This window comes from Danio rerio, chromosome 14 (genome assembly GCF_049306965.1).
Source record: "Danio rerio strain Tuebingen ecotype United States chromosome 14, GRCz12tu, whole genome shotgun sequence".
NCBI classification, from domain to species: domain Eukaryota; kingdom Metazoa; phylum Chordata; class Actinopteri; order Cypriniformes; family Danionidae; genus Danio; species Danio rerio.
In genome coordinates this window covers 39,305,599-39,325,153 of record NC_133189.1, presented here as the reverse complement: position 1 = coordinate 39,325,153, position 19,555 = coordinate 39,305,599, and the positions used below count along the sequence as shown (strand labels likewise).

The following is a 19,555-nucleotide window of genomic DNA, read 5'->3' as shown; positions in this document are numbered from 1 at the left end:
TTGGAAGCTTGGCAAATTACTGATTTACTGAGTTATTCAACGTTCCTTAATAAAGAAAAAGTTTGTAGTGCATATTTGATGCATAAGAAGTTAAAATGCATTTTCCTCTGCTCGTAAACCCATTAACGAACACTTGCGATTGATTTATGCTATCGCCCAGATTAGCGAGTACCAATTGAGTCATAGAATGTGATTATCGCACGATACTGATTTCCTGCCTATCGATAGTAGCATCTCTAATTTGTATTCATAAAAAAACTAAACAAAAATATCTCCCCAGTTTTCTCTTTTGTTGCTACAATATACTTCTTCCAGTAAATACAACAGTGACAGTAAATGTTGTATCTGGCTATTTCTATGGCTTACCTTATAAAGTGTTGAGCAAATGACAAGAATAAACTGTAATCGCTCTATCAGTTTCTAAAAAAAATTTCTTTTTTAAATCACAAAAAGGCATATGATGGAGAGTGAGGTGGAGGAGAAAGGGCAATGGCAGTGTATTGAGGGTTTTGGGGTGTATTGGAAAGTCCTAAAGAAGGGAATTTTAATTGCATCTGTTGGCTGCTGATAAATACATAATCAGCCTCCCCCCGCTGGTCCTTAATCAGTTGTGTTTTAATGACCACAGCACTGAGCGGCAAATTCCCCAAAACAGAGAATAGGGGAGAGAGAGAAAGAGAGAGAGAGAGAGAGAATGAGTGAGAAAGAGGATGAAAAAGCTTCTAAATGAGCACAGTTCCTAAACTACAGATTGAAACCATCAGTTTTTTTTTTCTTTCTGCTGCTGGTTTCTTCACTCCACTTTACATATATATTTTTTTCCCATTTTAGTTAAAGAAGATGTAACGTAATGTCTTTGGTCTGTGGAGGAAACCAACGCTAACATTAGGAGAACATGCAAACTCCACAAAGAAATGCCATCTGACCCAGGCAGTGCTCGAACCAGTGACCGACTTGCTATGAGGTGATTGTGCTTCCCACTGTGACGCTCCAATAATAAAATTAATAATAATAGGGCGTCACAGTGGCGAAGTGGCAGAGGTGAATTAAATGCAAGTGGTTAAAAGGTGTGTAAATGCAAGAGTGTATGGGTGTTTCCCAGTAATGGGTTGCAGCTGGAAGGGCATCCGGTACATCAAACATATGCTGGATAAGTTGGTGGTTCATTCCGCAGTGGCGACCCCATATTAATATAGGGACTAAGCCAAAAAAAAAAAAAAGAATGAGTGAATGAAATTGGCCATTGTGTATGTGTGTGACTGCAAGAGTGGGTGGGTGTTTCCCAGTGTTTGGTTACAGCTGAAAGGGTGTCTGCTGCTTAAAACATATGCTGGATTAGTTGGCGGTTCATTCCGCTGTGGCGACTCCAGATTAATAAAGTGACTCAGCCAAAAAGAAAATGAATTTATTATTATTATTATTATTATTATTATTATTATTATTATTATTATTATTATTATTATTACTGATATGTTTAACAAACATTTTTCTAAAATCTCTATTTTATTAATAGTTGAACATTCAGGTTTTGTTGCCTCTAAAATGTAGAACTGCTAATTAGCTCTTCATTTGTTCCTAATTTAAACATATACAGTAGCTATACCAAGCCATCAAAAACCATAGTACATGTTCCCTGATGTTAACACACACACACTCTACCTCCATCCTGAAGCCAACTTTACAGAAGCCAGTCTGCAACAAGTTGCTACAGTATAGACTGTCCTCTCAGAACTGACACGAGTCTTGTCGAAGATGATCCTTACATGCAGTCTAAAAGTGACTTGGACAGGCAAACAAATAAGCAGCCTCGCACCTCCGGCGTTTTGCATGGGACCCTGCTGTCTCTAGGGCAGCCGTGGAAGGTTTAGGTTTCCTATGGCAACTGTAAGAGAGGACGTCCCTTCTGACGGCATCTCAGCCAATCAGCTGCACTACTGAGGGCCTTTTATCAGAATTGAATTGTTTTGTTTTACTTGAACATTTAAAACATTTTGATTCGTCCGATTAGTCCACTTGAGTCAGTAAAAAATGTATTAATTATATGCAAGTATTTCTCATTCTTTCTTGACACATGCCTATTTATAATACACCTGCATTTTTAAAATCTGCAGTTTAAATAACTGGTTAATACTTTGTTCTTGTATTCCATCAGTTCATTGATCTATTGATAATGAAATACTGTATGCCTTTTAGAAGACATATTATACTGTAAGTCTCAGGTGTCATAACAATGTTTCAGCATAAGGTTTCAGCTTAAAATACAGTACTTCATGGTCCATTCCTTTTTGTAAATGCTGCTTTTTGTGTGTCGCTGTGCATATTACCTACTGATCCTAATCCTTTTTCATAAAAGGATGGCGCCTATACAGCTCATGTATTGGATACTCCAGTATAAAGAAACAGAAAAGATAAATCATGCAAGAATGCATTTAAAGGCCTTGTTGCTTTCAACTCCTTATATATGGGTTTCCGGCATATAGAGCATTCTAACAAAAGGCTAACAGTTAGACAAGACATTGCATGACTGATTCTGGTCTGAACCCCTCTGCCTTTCATTATATAAACAGAAAAGAAAAAAAACAATTCTTGAAAATATGTTTTATGTTCAAAAGGAGAGCCATGGCATAAGTACGAGTGAAAGAGGATGAAATTTTAATTTGTGTTAAACTTTATATTTAAATAAATAGTGTAGATTTTTTTTTCATTCAGAATTGTTTTTTAAATATTACAAGCACAAATAAACTACAAGTAACATTTAAATACATGATGATTTTATAGTATTAAAATGTAAGGTCTTGTTAAGGGTACTCCATAATCTTCATATGATAAAACCTATTTCTAAGTCTTTAAATGCAAATGAGCTGCATCCCCCCACCCCCTTTTCTATAAAGGCAGTGCCTTTACAGCACATGTCTAGGTTACACTAGTAGCAACTTATCTGCATGCATATTAGTAGGGCTGCACAATATTTTGTATATATTGTAGGGGTGTGAACCTACACAGGTCCATCGATTCGGTTTAATTCGATATCTTGGTGCATCATGGTGCACTGATGATGCTTTCCATACATAATTAGATTTTTTTCTTTACAACACAATCATTTTTTTCAATTCAAATCTATAAACATATTAATATTTATATGTTAATTGTAATACAATATTGTCCTTTAATACAAGCAGTAAGATATATGAACTGTACCTTTAATTTGACCTCTTTTTGAATGTATCAAACAATCTTCAATACATGCACAGAGCAACATGAGCATTTATAGCAAATAAATTAATGTAAATATTACCCCGCTTCCGTCTTACACCCCTATGATTTGTCATTGTCGTCACCCGCTCAACAGAAAGGGCTGCGATTGGCTATGGGAAATGAAAGTGCTGTTCACCGATGAGTCACACGGGAAGAATAGTCACGATTACAGGTATAAATCCATAATAGACACAGTGGAGAAAACTTGTACCTCAGGCACGCTCGTGTCTGGATCCACATGTATCACTTTAACAGCCAAGAGGAGAGGAAAAGTTACCTCACAAACAGGCCAGTGCAGCGGGTCAAATGCCCTAAGTGTGTCAGAGAGACAGGCAGAGATGGAGTTTTACAGCATTTCTCCCTAGTAGCAAAACAGAAGCTTGTGTGCTGTGCCTTCTTCAGTGTCAACAAAAGACTTTCCAGAAACTCTCAAGCAGTTGAATTGTGCATAATTATCTACCTTTGAAGTTGTAGGAGTAGTTTTTTTTTAGTTGCCCTCGCCTCCCTCGCAATAGTATTGTACTGCGATATCGCACATAGGAGATAAATGACATTAGCACGTAATAACCGGTTATGATCTATTACTGAATCGATATCGAATTGTCCGCATCTGAATCGCGGTGCGCTAAAGAAACAATTAATTTTGACACCCCTAATAAATCTTTTCAGCATTGATTTCGCATTTTGTTCGTTCACAATAGTCATATTGGGAGTATACGTAATGTTGAATCTGGATTATAATTAATATTTTGCAAGTGTTTTTTAAGGCCTGTGACTGTGTGAGGGTTTTAAAAGTTATCAAATGAAAACTCACCTGCCACGATGGTGCGAAGTTCCCCCTCAGTAGCATAATTCGGTTCTTTAACTCATTTTGTTCTCAGGTGAGGCCAACATCAACTGACGTTTTGCCATTTTTATTAAATAGTGCATGAGAAAAACAGCAAAGCACTTACTATGTGTTGATGATTTTAGTGAGGATGAGTACACTAAGGATATCAAGTCAGGGAGCGATCAGAATTTACTGCCATTGCTATTGGTGGATCACATGATCTCTGATTTTTTGTAATTTCAATTAGCAATATCATATACTACAGGAGGTTGAAAGTTTATAAAACATAACATGACTCCTCTTTGAATGTGCTCTCGAGGTGCGATGTGAATATTAGCAAGAATGTCATTATTCTATCTGGCCTTTTAGAGGCTCCGCGGGGACCAGCAGTGACCGGTTCATCTCGCTCTAAAAGGCTTCTGGTTATATTGTTCACTCCGAGGCTTGAAGAGCTTCATCTTCCTCATCCTTCCACTTGAGCTCTGGATTATTGCCTTGCGGTCAGGGATACAGGAATCAGGCAAAGCTCCAGAACAAAGCATGGGCCCTCTGAGTCTCCATTCATGCTGTGCACTCTCTTAGCCTGTGCCCTCTCTCAGTATTCTGTGGCACAGAATACATGGCTATCTGCAAAAATTTGACAGTTTAAAAACTCCATGAAGTAACTGAATCATAGTGGAGATAATGAGCACTCATTCTGCTCAGAAGTAGCACACACTGAGCTTGAAATTGAGACAGTTTAAGGAAAGCACAATTGGTACGATTCTGCGTCCACTATATTTTTGTGGGTCTTTAAATTTAAACTGAAAATATACAGTTTTTGTCATCCTTAAGTGTTCATGTTCTTTCCAACTAGGGCTGCACAACATTGTTTCTTCATCAATATTGCAATAATAAGAAAAGCAATCTACTCATATACTATTCTACTAGTCATCAAAGGGAATTAGAAGTTTAAAGTTTAACCAAAACAGAATTTATCATTTGCTCCTATTTTTTAAAGGTGTTGCTCACCCAAAAACGGATATTTACTCATCAATGTTGGAAAGCTGAATTCCATCATAAAGATGATTTATTTTACTATGGATGTCAATACCTACCTGTCTAGTTTCCAACAGAAGAAAACTAAACTTCAAAAGAGGAAAAAAACTTAGATTCAGAAGTGGAGGGTTACAGATTTTTTTTATTTTTAGTCGAGCTTTACATTTAGGGCCCTTTAACGTGTAAAAATTCCAATGATTTACAGCATTTTTGTGCAATACATGATAACATTTGCATCTGTAACAAAATATATTTCCTGTATACAGTGAAAACTATTAGTCTTTTACATTTATTGAATTTCTGTACCTAGATACTGATTCACCAGAAAAAATATAAACAAATGTTTATATAATTTTTATCTTTGTTTTTTTTTCATTTATCTATGCTTGTGATTTGTTGCTACACAGGCTCATTGTGAATTCTTACCTGTATACATTCCTGGAGAGCGCAAAATATATAGCCTGAGCTACCCATGGCTGAATTTTGTGTTTAAACTTAACGCTGCGGTGAGACGATGTCTTCAGTTTTTTTTTTTCACGCTACCAGCTGACTGCTTACCTCCTTGTGGACGGCTATTCCGCTGTTATTAGTTTGTCCAGTAGCTTGACGCATATATCGGCGGACATGAGATGCAGAGAGGAGTTGACAGTGATGACAGGGTTCAAATCCAGCAAAGATTGGTTCCAGAAAGCAGGTAAAACCAAAACAAAAGGCAAAAAATAAAACAAATAAGTAAGTAACATGTGAGAATGTGGTAAGATCTGAAAATGTGGTAAAAATCAGGCTGCTGTGAGGGCTTTTTTTCTGAATTAGTTTTAAAAACACTGTTGGTTAAGTTAAGGCAAGGGGGTGATCGGTTCAATCTGTGCTTTTGAAAACACGGTTGGGTTTAGGGAAAGGAGGGGGGGGTCGGTCGGGCAGTTGGTCAGTCAGTTAGTCAGACGACAGTGACCTCTGGTGGATTTATGTTAGAATAGCAGGTGCGAATAGCAGTCCCGAGATAAATTTAAGATCTCATAAAGCATACACAGTGGTCTCTGGTAGATTCGCAAAAACAAAAACTGCAACAAAACGTTGCTCCTGGGATGTATTGTGCTCTCCAGAAATGTATACAGGGGTACATATCAATTCTGAGCCTCTGTAGGACTTATTAAATTTTATGCAAATTCACTCACCTAAAAAACACATTAAAATCATTGTAATATAAAAGATTTTTTTCCAAATAAAGCTACTCAAGTCAAATTGTTTTCATATCGCAATTCATGCATTTAATTTCTTTTCGGCTTAGTCTCTTTATTAATCCGGGGTCGCCACAGTGGATTGAACTTATCTAGCATATGTTTTTACACAGCGGATGCCCTTCCTGCTGCAACTCATCTCTGGGAAACATCCATACACACTCATTCACACTCATACACTATGGATAATTTAGCCTACCCAATTCACCTGTACACATGTCTTTGGACTGTGTGGGAAACCGGAGCACTCAAAGGAAACCCACGTGAATGCAGGGAGAACATGTAAACTCCTCACAGAAATGCCAACTGAACCAACCGAGGCTCGAACCAGCGACCTTCTTGCCGTGAGGAGACAGCACTACCTACTGCGCCACTGCATCGCAATATTGCAATTTTTATAACACAAAAATTAAATATTGCTAGTTTTTTGCTGTACATTGGGTGTATTATAAATCATTTTTCATTAAAAAATATTTTCTGATAAAAAACATTGTCTACCTTTCTACCAAGATTTCAGTATAATGATGTACAAAAATCAAGCCTTGGAATATGAAACCCATGATTATAGGAAAATAGATAATACATTTCTATGATACTCTTGATGCCAATTAGAACACTCAGGGCTCTTCAGAAAAAAAAAAGTTTTTAGATAGACTGGGCACAGAGGGACTATATAAGGTACAGTACATTATGTAAAGATTATGTGATTTACTTTAACATTAAATCATATTATCCTATTGTATATGTACTATTAATAAACAAAATACTTACCCTTTTTAAATATCACTTCTTAAAAAACACATTGTCCTCTTCGATCTTAAACATGTTTGCTAATTTTTTCTGTAACTTTCAGTGTATAAAGTTTAGTGAAACTAGATACTTTTTTAAAGACTAAACTATAGTTGAATTTAAATTATTACAGCTTTTTTCAAAATTAACATAAGTAACTTGCAGCTTGACATAATTAAAGCAACTACTACTTTAAAATCAAATTTCAAAGCACAAATGTTAATACTTTCTGTCTCTGGAAGATATTTGATCTGAAAAGGCCTTGAGAATTTTTTTTTTTAAATTTTCCATTAGGCTTCAAATGTCATGCGCTCCAGAGTTTTCTCTTTTATTGCAGGGTTTCAATCCAGTTGGGCCATTTGAAGCAACATGCCATTGTGTTGTGGTTGCTTGAAATGCGGCTGCCTGGCACAGCGTCTATAATGCACAGACACACAGAGACGTACAAACACACACACACAAATTCACAGCAGAGCTATAATTTCCCTGCACATGTGGTTGCGCTGCCAAAGACTCCAGATTTCTGTAGAAATCCCAGATCTGATGAAGCTGCTGGCCCACAGTGAAGATTTTGCAGCAGTCATACAGTATATAGTGCCCACTGGAAGCATATCTTTTCTGAGAAATGTTTTAGACTCTTTTATTCTTTTATTCCATATGTCTACATTATCCATGGCAAAGTTTATGTATTATCAATAATATTAACTTGGTTAATTAGGTTAACTAGGCAGGTTAGGGTAATTAGGCAAATTATTGTTGAATGATGGTTTAATCTGTAGACTATCAAAGAATATAAAATAGACTATCAAATACCTTAAAATAGTTTTTAAAAAATGAAAAACTGCTTTTATTCTAGTCGAAATAAAACAAATAAGACTTTCTCTAGAAGAAAAAAATAGTATCAAACAAACTGGGAAAATTTCCCTTATTCTGTTAAACATCATTTGGGAAGTATTTTAAAAAGAAAAAAAAATGGGGCTTAATAATTCTGATTTCAACTGTATTTAAAATGTAAATATATAATGTAAACTAATAAAATAAAATATATAAATATTGAATAATTTGTTAACTACATTAATAGCTACTCACAAAATATTCACTAAAATTTACTTAGGAAATGAAGCTTACAACACTAAAGTTGCTTAAACAAATGTGTTTTATTTTAAAGTGATGCTACTAAAAGTCATAATATTGTTTATTATTGCTATATTTGTCTTAAACCCTGTATATATTTATTGACATGCAGTACATAGATACAATGACAATACTTTTTATTTTGGTGTCTGCATCATGTTTTTTTAATGATCTTATGTTCAAATTCCATTTGCAAGTGTTCACTTTAATGTTTTAAAAATATTTTTGTAGGAAAAATGTAAAAGCAGAAGGTTTGACACAGTGAGTATAAATAAGTATTGTAGTAAGATACAAGAATTTAATTTTGCCGGTTTCTTCTGATGAATCACGGTAAAAATGTAAAGTAAAAAAAACATGTAAACATGATGCATTCTAAATTAACTGTACGAAAAAACAAAGCTGATAAAAATGTAAGTATAGGGCCAAATAATAAGTGAATTAGAATGAATTAAAAAATCTATAAAACCAGCAGAATTATTGCAAATATAGTCAGATTTTCTCCACGACCCACTCTTTTAAAGCTAAATATAAAATCAAAGGGATCCAAATCAAAAGATATAATCAAAGTCAAAAATTTCTTACTGAATTAAACTTATATAACAAAGGCCATGCATGTTGAAAAATATAAACATAATTGTAAAAAATATATATAAGAGACAAATAAATAATCACAACAAAACTAACTACATGATATGCAAATGAAAACTAATAAAAAAAGGTTAAAGGGGCCAACAGATCATACACGTTGACATGAGGACTTATATAAAACAACCCACGAGTGCCCTACACTGTTTAACACACAACACTCTTATGTATGTTCACTTAATTAACAACACAACATAGAGAAAGCCAATCAGAAATGGCCACAGGCTGCTCCAATGAGATCTTTCCATCAGCTTCATCACACAGCTTTTCAGACTTCTTTAATATATGTAAACATTCTGCAAACTGCAATACATTTATAGTTCTGCATGTTCAGTGCCATGGTAATATCAACAGGAAATCAGTGTTTTGAGTATTTTTACTCCTGCATTCTTATGATTTCTTCCTTTAGAAACCAACCAATGAGAACCGCAGATTCTTCAATATAATCAGCGAGCATCCGATTTCATCTCCTAATTTACTGTAGCGAATTTCACAACAGAAAGTCAACCCAAAGGAATTTCTTTTATCCTTGTGCCTTACAATTCAGGACTCAGAAGAAGGCAAGCATATCTGACTTTAAATGAATAATTTACAGTACAGCGACGCATTTTGCAATCAGCAGTCATTGCCAATCCCACAAGCCAATAACTGCTGCCATTCAGGGATGATGGATGCTGAGGACTGTTTGTGTGTGTGTGTGTGTGTGTGTGTGTGTGTGTGTGTGTGTGTGTGTGTGTGTGTGTGTGTGTGTGTGTGTGTGTGTGTGTGTGTGAGCCGAGTATTCCTGACATTGTGGGGACCAGGTATGGTCACAAGTATAGGAATACCAGGATATTTTGACATTGTAATGACATTTAGTTTGGTCCCTACAAGGAAAACGCAACATAAATGACACAGAATGAAAACATTGTCAAAAACAGATTTTCATAATGCTTTAGACACACTAAAGAATGTAAAGTAGATGCACTGCCATATTTTGTGTGTGTGTGTGTGTGTGTGTGCTTGGTATTTATGGCTGTGATACTTCACAAAATATTCCAACTAAAATAAAATGCTCTAGATGTTTTCCCTCGTTGTGCTAATATGATTATCCTCAGTTTACTGCAGGCAGATCTTCATTACCTGATCATCTCGCTCAATCTACTTTATGTGAGGTGTGATTTTGAGACTTTCCAGGTTTCTGCGTTAATGGTAATCGACTGAGCAATCCTTTTCCTTGTAAAAGTGATTGAAATTCACAAGAATAAGTACATGCATCATTAATCTGTAATGAATTGCTGATGGCCTTTTTTATGTAAATTCATTTTTCAATGAACGTACTGTATTCGACAAAATATCACCTGTAAAAATCACTGGCATTTGTGGCTGTTTATATTCTGAGTTTATAGTCTGTGCACCAAAGACACTCCGCATATAAACATGACAGTGACACACCAAAAATAAGGCCAGAATAAAGCCAGAATTGTTCTGTTTGCATATGTGCTATTGGCTTTAAAATGAGTCTGTGGTTAGAAGTAGGTCACCTTCAAACCGTAATAACTAATACAACAGCCCGACAAACAATTTTAGGTTATAAATACATTCTCTTAATGTTCCCATTCAATCTGATGTTAAATCAATGGTATCAGAAAGTTATTTAAAGTTATTAATAGAACATTCTATCCACATTTTATAACGCTCTAAGGATGCTAATTTCATAAACGTTAAAAGAATGTAACAAAACATTACATGCTAACATTTACACAGACTTTTAAGGAGCGTTATTGAATGTTTTTAGAATGTTTCCTGTTAACTTGAAGGATTCAGGTAACATTTTCTTTATTGAAAATAAAATCAACACATAAAAATTAAAATTACATTTCCGGGTACTTTGGTTCCCCCACAGTCCAAAGACCCATGCTATAAGAATTGGATTAACTAAATTTGACTTTGAGTGCATGTGTAAATAAGAGTGTGTATGTGTGTTTCCCAGTACTGGGTTGCTGCTGGAACGGCATTCGCTGTGTAAAACATATGCCTTAATGTTGGTGGTTCATTCCGCTGTGGCAACCCCTGATAAATATGGGAAAAAAAACAGAAGGAAATGAATGAATAATTTATGCATTCAAAGTTTACAGTCTCTCGTTTGCACCGATATAATTCACAAAAAAGTACACAAAATATTATATCATTGTCAAAATAAAATAATTAAAAAATTGTTTGATTGAATGATTCAATGACTCACAAAATTTTTAAATAAATATTTGAAATGTTTCTTTACTAAGTGAATCAGCATTTTGAAACAATTGGCAAATAGGTTTTAAACAGTTATAGTACAGTCGCCACCTACTGGTGTAATGTTATAGTTGGCAATAAAGCTGAAGGTCTTTGCCGCAACTCGACAGAACCCGATGGGATCCGACAGATTCCGATGGGTTCGGGCTTAATTTCTATCATTTTAGACGGGTCGGGCATTAGACGGGTATTCAGAGTGCTGAGATGTTAAGGTCTTACAGAGTACTTATTTTAGGTCTTTGTTCCAACTTCCAAGTGGCCTATAGCAAGGGCCAGATGGAATCTGGGGACGTTTTTTGCTATTTCTGCGGAGAATTTTGGTAAAAATCTGCGGATTTCTGTGGAATTATTTTGGGAGTATCTAGCGGAGTATCATAATTAAACCCTTAATATATTAAATAAAAAGTAATAAATTACTGAATAAAAACTGTATAAATTCAGATTTACACATTTACTCAAGTTAAAAAACAGAATTAATGATGGGCTATAAATCTGCGGAAAATCTGCGGAAATTCTGCGGAATTCTGCGTGCGCAGATTCCGTGTGGGCCTACCAAAAGCCTACGCTTGTTATGAATAAATTATGTTAAAACACATATAAACGAATCATTCATGAAAAAAAGGCAAAAGAGCTGTGTGCAGGTGCACATTTAAGTAATGTTGGGCTATAAACAAACTCGGGCTCTGGCCAAATTCTGTCTGGCCCGATAGGGCCCAACTTTTATGGCTCAATCACAGCTCTAGTTGGCAAGCTTCACTTGAAGAGTCCTGTTATGGTACCTTCTAAAACACATCATGGTTTACATCCAAACTATAATCCTAGTACGTCTATGATATCATGATTATGATTGTTGTAATAAGACATACATAATCATACACTGTCAAATGGATCTAATACATTACATCAAAATAAAATAATTTAAAAGCTGTCTGATTGAATGATTACGTGAGTTACTTGTAAAGATTTGAAATGTTTCATTACTAAATGAATCAGCATTTAAAAGGAAATGGCAAACAGGTTTTAAACACTTACAGTTAACCGTCCTGTTATGGTACCTTCAAAAATGATTTATTTTATTTTGATCGCTATCGTATATATCATGGTTTACATCCAAACTATAAACTCAGTACTCTTTGTTCATGATAACATGACTATGTTTGTTATTAAGACATACATACTCGTACATTGTCAAAACGATCTAATGCTAAATGCAAATGCAAGAACATACCTGTAACAGTTTAGGGTCTTCGTTGTGTTGCTACATGTCTGGTGTGTCAGTGTTATGTTGTGTCATGTGATGTTATGTTGTGGCGTGTTCTATGTGCTTGTATTTGCATCATTTGACTCCTTTGTTCTGTTTTCCCGCTGTGTGTTAATGTTGATTAGACCTGTTGTCTCACCCCTGTTTGTAATCTGCTCAATCTTGTCCTGTGTATTTTAGTTCAGTTCTTTGTCTAGTTCTGAATTGTCAATATATCCATGTCCGACCTGAGTTAAATGTTTCCTCTGTTTCTGTTGTAAGTGCATTTTTGTAAATAAATAAGTGTTTTTTTGATAAACTCAGAGCCTCGAACGTCTGTGTTGCAACAGCTGTGACAGAACCATTGTGATTCCACTCGTCAAAGTTTTTATAAACATTTCTGTTTCAACAATCAATCTATCCTTGATTATTTTATATTGACACATGCAAACAAAACAAAGTTGTTATCATTGCTATTATTCGCTATTATTACTGCTAATTCTAAAATATATAAATTGTATTAAGCCTCTTGCGCAAATGCCTTTTTGAATGTTATTGAAGTCTTTTGGTCTATTCCCTCCATTTCTCTCTATCATTTGCTGTGCTATAAATAATAGGGAAAGTGATCTCATATTGGTTTCTCTTCTTTTTTTTTCTGCCAGTGTGTGGCTGTGATTTGGCACATTCCGGATTCTTTCAGAAGAGTGGCGAGTACATCTGCACATCAGACTACCAGCGTCTGTACGGCACAAAGTGTGACAGCTGTGGGGACTTTATCTCAGGGGAGGTGGTCTCTGCCCTGGGCCGCACATATCATCCGCAGTGTTTCGTCTGCAGCGTCTGCAGGTGAGCCCTTACAGTCACTGTTAAAATGTCATTATGAAAATAGACCCATCAGACAGATTAAACGTGAGCAAGTGCTGGTGGGATGCTGGAAAATTATGTTCATTTACTAATGTGTCGGCGACTGAAGCTCATTAATTCACCCGCTGACAGTTATATGCTCCCCCACTCATCTATATACAAAGCAATTAATACTACAGTTAGTTCCGGTCTTCTAATTTGATCAGTCAAGCAATGTTCCAAGAGTGCTGATATTTATAGAATTATCTTTGAGAGAAAGTCAATGTCTGGGTGTGATGGATCTGGGTGTTTAGGGAATCATTTCAACTCAATAGAATTTTAAAGACATTTTATTATTATATTATATTATATTATATTATATTATATTATATTATATTATATTATATTATATTATATTATATTATATTATATTATATTATATTATATTATATTATTTTATTTTATATTATAATATAAAATATTATATAATATATAATATTATATAAAATATTTTATAATATATATAGGAAGTTTACAATATTATATATGTGCATATATATTACATTAGTCAGTACTGAAACCAAATCTGAAAACTGAACTGAAACTAAATTCAAGAGAAAGAAAAAAAAAATGTAAAATTTTGTTGAAATTGTATTTTTTTTCCAATAGTTAGCATAAATATAAATGTATTATTTTTCTATTTCTAAAGATGTTTCTTGACTAAAATATTGTTTTAATAAATATATCCATTTAATAAATCTGATTTGTTCAAATTCGCCAAAATATATTACCTATATTCTCTGAGAAATGGATACAAATATTCATTTTCAACATTTAGTGTACTCATTTATGTTGAGCACTGTATATTTTTTAACTAATAATTATTTAAATGAACTTGCCATATTATCAAATCTCATATTAACACTCAAATCTAATTAGCTGTGAGCCATATTCTAGTTATAATATCACCATTTTAGCCTCTTCTGTATATCACTGCCCACAGCAAGTGCCAATTGGAAGCCCGATGGAGCGATTGTTTACAGGTTTGGAGTCCCTTGAAGGAGCTCCGTATGGAAAGTTTTGTTTTGTGTTTACCTCATGGTTAAAGTTGTTGCACGTCCAATGGTTCCTGCCTCAAAATGAGCGATTTTGAGTCCCTTGTACATTAAGGAAACGTTCAGAAAAAACTAAACATCAGCGAAGAAACTATTAGCAGCTAGCGTTTCGAAATTGCTATTGCAGAACAACAGAAACAGTGTGCAGAAGTATAAATGCACAGCTACGCGGGTTGCATGCGCCATGGGTCACGCTGATCACTTGACGCTGAAGTATAAACCAGGCTTTACTCATTTAGCTGCTTGTGCGTTCAATTTGGGCACTCAAGTGACCGAGATGTAAGCGAGAGAATACGGCCATTTTTTTAAATAAAAGATTTTTCAAATTAAAAGATCATTCTGAAATAAGTTGGAAATAATTGATGATTACTTGTGTGGCCTGGTACCAACTGGTCCAGGGCCCGGTGGTTGAGGACAGCTGCTTTAAAGTATATATATTTTTAAGTTATAAAGCATTGTAATTAATGACATAAATAAAAGGACATCACTTAACTTAATTCACTGCTGATAAAACACATTTCCACTTCACTATGATAATATGCTTTCTTAACTTGTGTTCACGCCTCTGTTATTTTATTGGTAACACTGTAGAACCATTAGTCCATTAGTTAACATTGTATAACATTGTAATGTATTTACTAACATTAACCAAGTATGGATAATCCTATAAGGCATTTAATGATTATAGTTTAACATTTCCTAATGCATTATTAAAATCTAGAGTTGTGCTTGTTCACATTAGTTAACACACTTTGAGTTAACAACTAACATGAACTAATGTTATACTGTAACTGAAATAACGTTAAATATGTTTAATAAATACCATAATATATGTATTAATAATTGTTCATGTTAGTAAATATGTTAACTAACAATAACTAATGGACTGTTATTTTAAAATGTTACCTTTTTGTGTGTGGGTGTGTGTGTTTAATGTGTTATTCAGAGAATAACATAAAGTTTGCAGAGCATATTTAAATTAAATGTATTTTTTAATATTAAAAAATTACCTTAAGTTATATTAAAAATATTTTAAAAAAATTAAAAATAATATATATTTAATATATATATATATATATATATATATATATATATATATATATATATATATATATATATATATATAAATTTAATATTTAAATAATATATATATATATATATATATATATATATATATATATATATATATATATATATATATATATATATATATATATACATTTTTTTATAATATAATATAAAAAATATTAAAAATTACCTTTAGTAATCTTGGGTCGCCACAGCAGATTGAATTGCCAACTTATCCAGCAAATGTTTTACACAGCGGATGCCCTTCCAGCTGCAACCAATCACTGGGAAACACTCATACACGCTCATTTACACACATACATTACGTACAATTTAGCCTACCCAATTGACCTATAGCGCATGTATTTGGACTTGTGGGGGAAACCCACGAGTACACATTGAGAACATGCAAATTCCACACAGAAATGCCAACTGACTCAGCCGCGGCTCGAACCAGCGACCTTCTTACTGTGAGGCAAGAGCGCTACCCACTGCACCACCATGCTGATGCATATTTAAATGTTTATCTAAAAGTTGTATTTGGGCAACGTTGGGATGTTCATCAACAGTAAAGACCTGCTCAAGTGTTTCAAAGAACAAAAAAGTTTGGCATAAACACCAGGGCCTAAAAACTTGTTCAGGGTCACATTTTTGGACGTAAACACAATTACCATCACACTGTCAACTGAGCAATGTGAAGCATGGCATGAAAACCTCCTCCACTTCTAAGACCACACACAAAGACCTCTTTGAAATGGAGAGTGAAAGATGACAGGCAAAGTGGGCAGAAAACAGAAGCACTTGTCAGACACATGGGTTGAATAATTCCTTTAGTCTTTCCAGTGTTTCAGGACAGCTGGAGCCAATGACAGCAGCATCTCTGAATCTAATCTTACTGTCGTTGTGTATTTTTTAAAATTCCTCCTCGTTCACACAACCTACTTCATTCTATATTCGTGTGTGAAAAATGTGTGGGTTCCTCATGAGGCTCTGTGCAAGCCTTTTCGTGCCATCTTCATGTGACCTTGGCATTACCGCCACATCACACTCCCTCCAGACACACGCACAGCATTGTCAGCTTTTCCTGCTCTTTAAAAATTTACACTTCTTGCTTTTATTCTGCAAGAACTCTTTTAGGAGATTGCAAGTAGTCCTATATTTAAAGAAATGTCTTTAAATACAGCTAAAAACATTTAAAGTGCACCTATTTTACCCTTTTTTTCAAGATTTAAGATTAATATTATAATTTAAGATTTTGATGTCTACAGAATGGGTCTTTAAAGTTTCCACTCAAAACACCCATCAGATTATTTATTATACCTTTCAGAATGTTGGAATTTTCTGCTCTGAACACAATATAGCTGTTTTTGTTGCCTGTGCTTTTAATATTATATCTCCCTGCCCACCGTTACCATGTGCCTGTCAGAGTGTGCCTCAATCTTCGCATCGGCTGCGTCAGATAAACAGCACAATGACAGACATGATGGAAGCAGATCTCACATAACGTTTGTGAGAAACATTTTTTTAAAAGCGTTTTAAACTTGTAAAACTCATTCTCGATCACATTTGATGATGATTGATGATCATAGAGGGCTGACTTAATCCCAGTTGCTTTGCGCACATCCTGTCTTGTTGATATGATTATACGCTTTACTACGGAGACTATAAAGGCCTGATCTGATTTGAAGACATATTAATATACGACTGTCAATCAATTCGGGCGATGAATTTGGTAATTAGGCAAGTCATTGTATAGTGATGGTTTGTTCTGTATACAATCTAAAAATAGTGCTTAAGGGGGCTAATAACATTGACCTTAAAATGGTTTTCAAAAAATGTAAACTTAAAAAAAAAATTATAGTAAATGTTGTGAAAATTCTTTGCTCTGCATATATTTTTTACTTGAAAAGAAGTAAAATATGCAAAATATAATTGCAAAATATAAGTATAAACTAGAAATATGTTCTTGTTAATTTACAGTGTTTTTATATTTTCACCTCTATGCATTTTTACAATGATGTACTGAAGATGCTTGTGGAAATTATAATCAGTGCTACAGTATTTACAGGACAAAAAAATCTTGTCATGGAAATTTATAAAAGATTAGTTTGAAGGTCTATGGCTCATTGTGAAAATGTATCCCCGTATACATTTCTGGAGACTACGAATTATATAGCCAAAGCTACGTATGAGTGCATTTCATCTTTAAAACAAGATGTAGAGAGGAGTCAACCATAAAATATGTCTCAGGAGCTACGTAGTTTGTCGTTTTTGTTTACACAAATACAATGTGTACGCTTTTTCATATGTCAAATTTCTCTCGCAAGTGCCATTCGCACCTGCTGTTCACACGTAAATTCATCAGAGGCCACTGTCGACTGACTCACTAACTTACTGAATGACTGACCGACTGAGCGATCAACTGACCCACCCATCTTCCCTAAACCCAACCAATAGTTTTTTCAAAAGCACCGATTGAACCACCCACCCACTTCTCTTAGCCCAAACGGCAGTGTTTTCAAAAGTAGTTAAGAAAAAGAAAAGCCCTTGCCCAATTTTTACCACGTTTTTAGATTTTACTACATTCTCACCCTGTTATTAACTTGTTTATTTTATTTTTGGCTTCTGTTTTTGTTTTACCCACTTTCTGGAACCGTTTTTTTTGTCGGACTCAAACCCTGTCATCATGGTCAACTCCTCTCTGCATCTCAAGTCCAACAACGCACATGGCAATCTAAGTGGACAAACTGGTAACAGCGTGAAAGCCATCCATATGGATGTAAGCGGTCAGCTGGTAAGCGCGAAATAGAACAGTGTCATACCACCTCATAGCGTTCGTATAAAAGACGACATGCAGTCATTTGTACATCTGGCTACATAATTTGCAATCTGCAGAAATGTTTATTAGGCTAGGTTTTCAGAATAAGCCTCTGTTGAATGTATATAGAGATACATATCAATAGTGAGCCTGGGTTGATTTAAGACTGTATTTAAGGATCAAGAAGCCCTGAAATGCTAATGATTTGTTATATTCAATTTTGTATACGTTTCAAGTATTTTTTCAAACCTCTAGGTCTCTACCCATTCGTCATCAAGGCTATTTAAAACATAAAATATACTATGATAACTATATGAATTCCCTTACAAATTCTAAAATATATAGGTCAGATGAAATACGTTGTTTATTTTTTTGTATGATTATATCTGTCTAGATATATAATGATAGAATTTTATGCTTAATGCGTATTGACATTATATTCACGTATATTTCAATATTAAATTTTTACTTGCATTTAATTTATGTATCATCATCTCAGTCAACTGCAATAGCTGCTCAAAATATTAATTAAAGGAAACATAAATGTGAGTTGAACCATCATCAAAGTATGCAATATATTATGACACGACTTATGAATTATTGCTGACAGCGCTACTGGGATGACAGCCCACTAAATCTAGGGTTTGCTCTTCTCACACATGGTCTAAATATTAAATGTAACATAATCTAGCTCTCCTGTTGACTGTTTACTTCTTGGTCAGGCCGATAACTGTTTAGGTTACTCCTGCCAAGACCGTCCCATTGGGCCATTTAGTAGCCCTATTGGCAAGGCAGTCCAACAAAGCAATCCCAGGGCTGCACGAAAATGCCTTTTCCTACCCACATAAATCCATCAAGCGCTAGAGCTCTTTCGGTGTGCTAATGACCTAAAGAAGGAGGAGCGAGTTATTTAGTCAAACTAATTTCCTGTAGATCAGAACAGAGCAAATACACTGTAATTACAAATGGGACATAACAGAGCTACATTAGCTGCAAGACTCACGGCTCTTCTGCTTGGAAAAAGTGTTTGCACAAGCTGAAGAGTAGAAAAAAATACATATAAGTCAATGTGAACTCTAAAGTTTTTTTTAATGCACTAATCTGGATTTTTGATTGTTGGTTCCTGTTGCGTAAACTGCACTGTCTGCAATGGTTTACTGTACAATTAGAGGAAACTACTGCAATTTAAAGGGATAGTTCACCCAAAAATAAAAAAATCTGTCAACATTTACTCACCCTTAACTTGTTTCAACCCTTTATGAGTTTATT

General features: G+C 34.7%; 1 protein-coding gene across 30 annotated transcripts in view; it reads left to right on the top strand.

The window, feature by feature from the left end:
* The window catches only part of ablim3 (actin binding LIM protein family, member 3), a 131,816-nt gene that overhangs the window by 45,798 nt on the left and 66,463 nt on the right, over positions 1–19,555 (top strand). For all 30 annotated transcript variants that reach the window (XR_012389585.1, XR_012389581.1, XR_012389576.1 and 27 more), the window contains exon 3: positions 13,105–13,288. Coding sequence is in view for 7 of the 30 variants with exons in the window: in XM_073921538.1 (XP_073777639.1) it covers positions 13,105–13,288 (184 nt within the window). In the remaining 23 variants the exon portion in view is untranslated. The remainder of the gene's footprint in view (positions 1–13,104; positions 13,289–19,555) is intronic.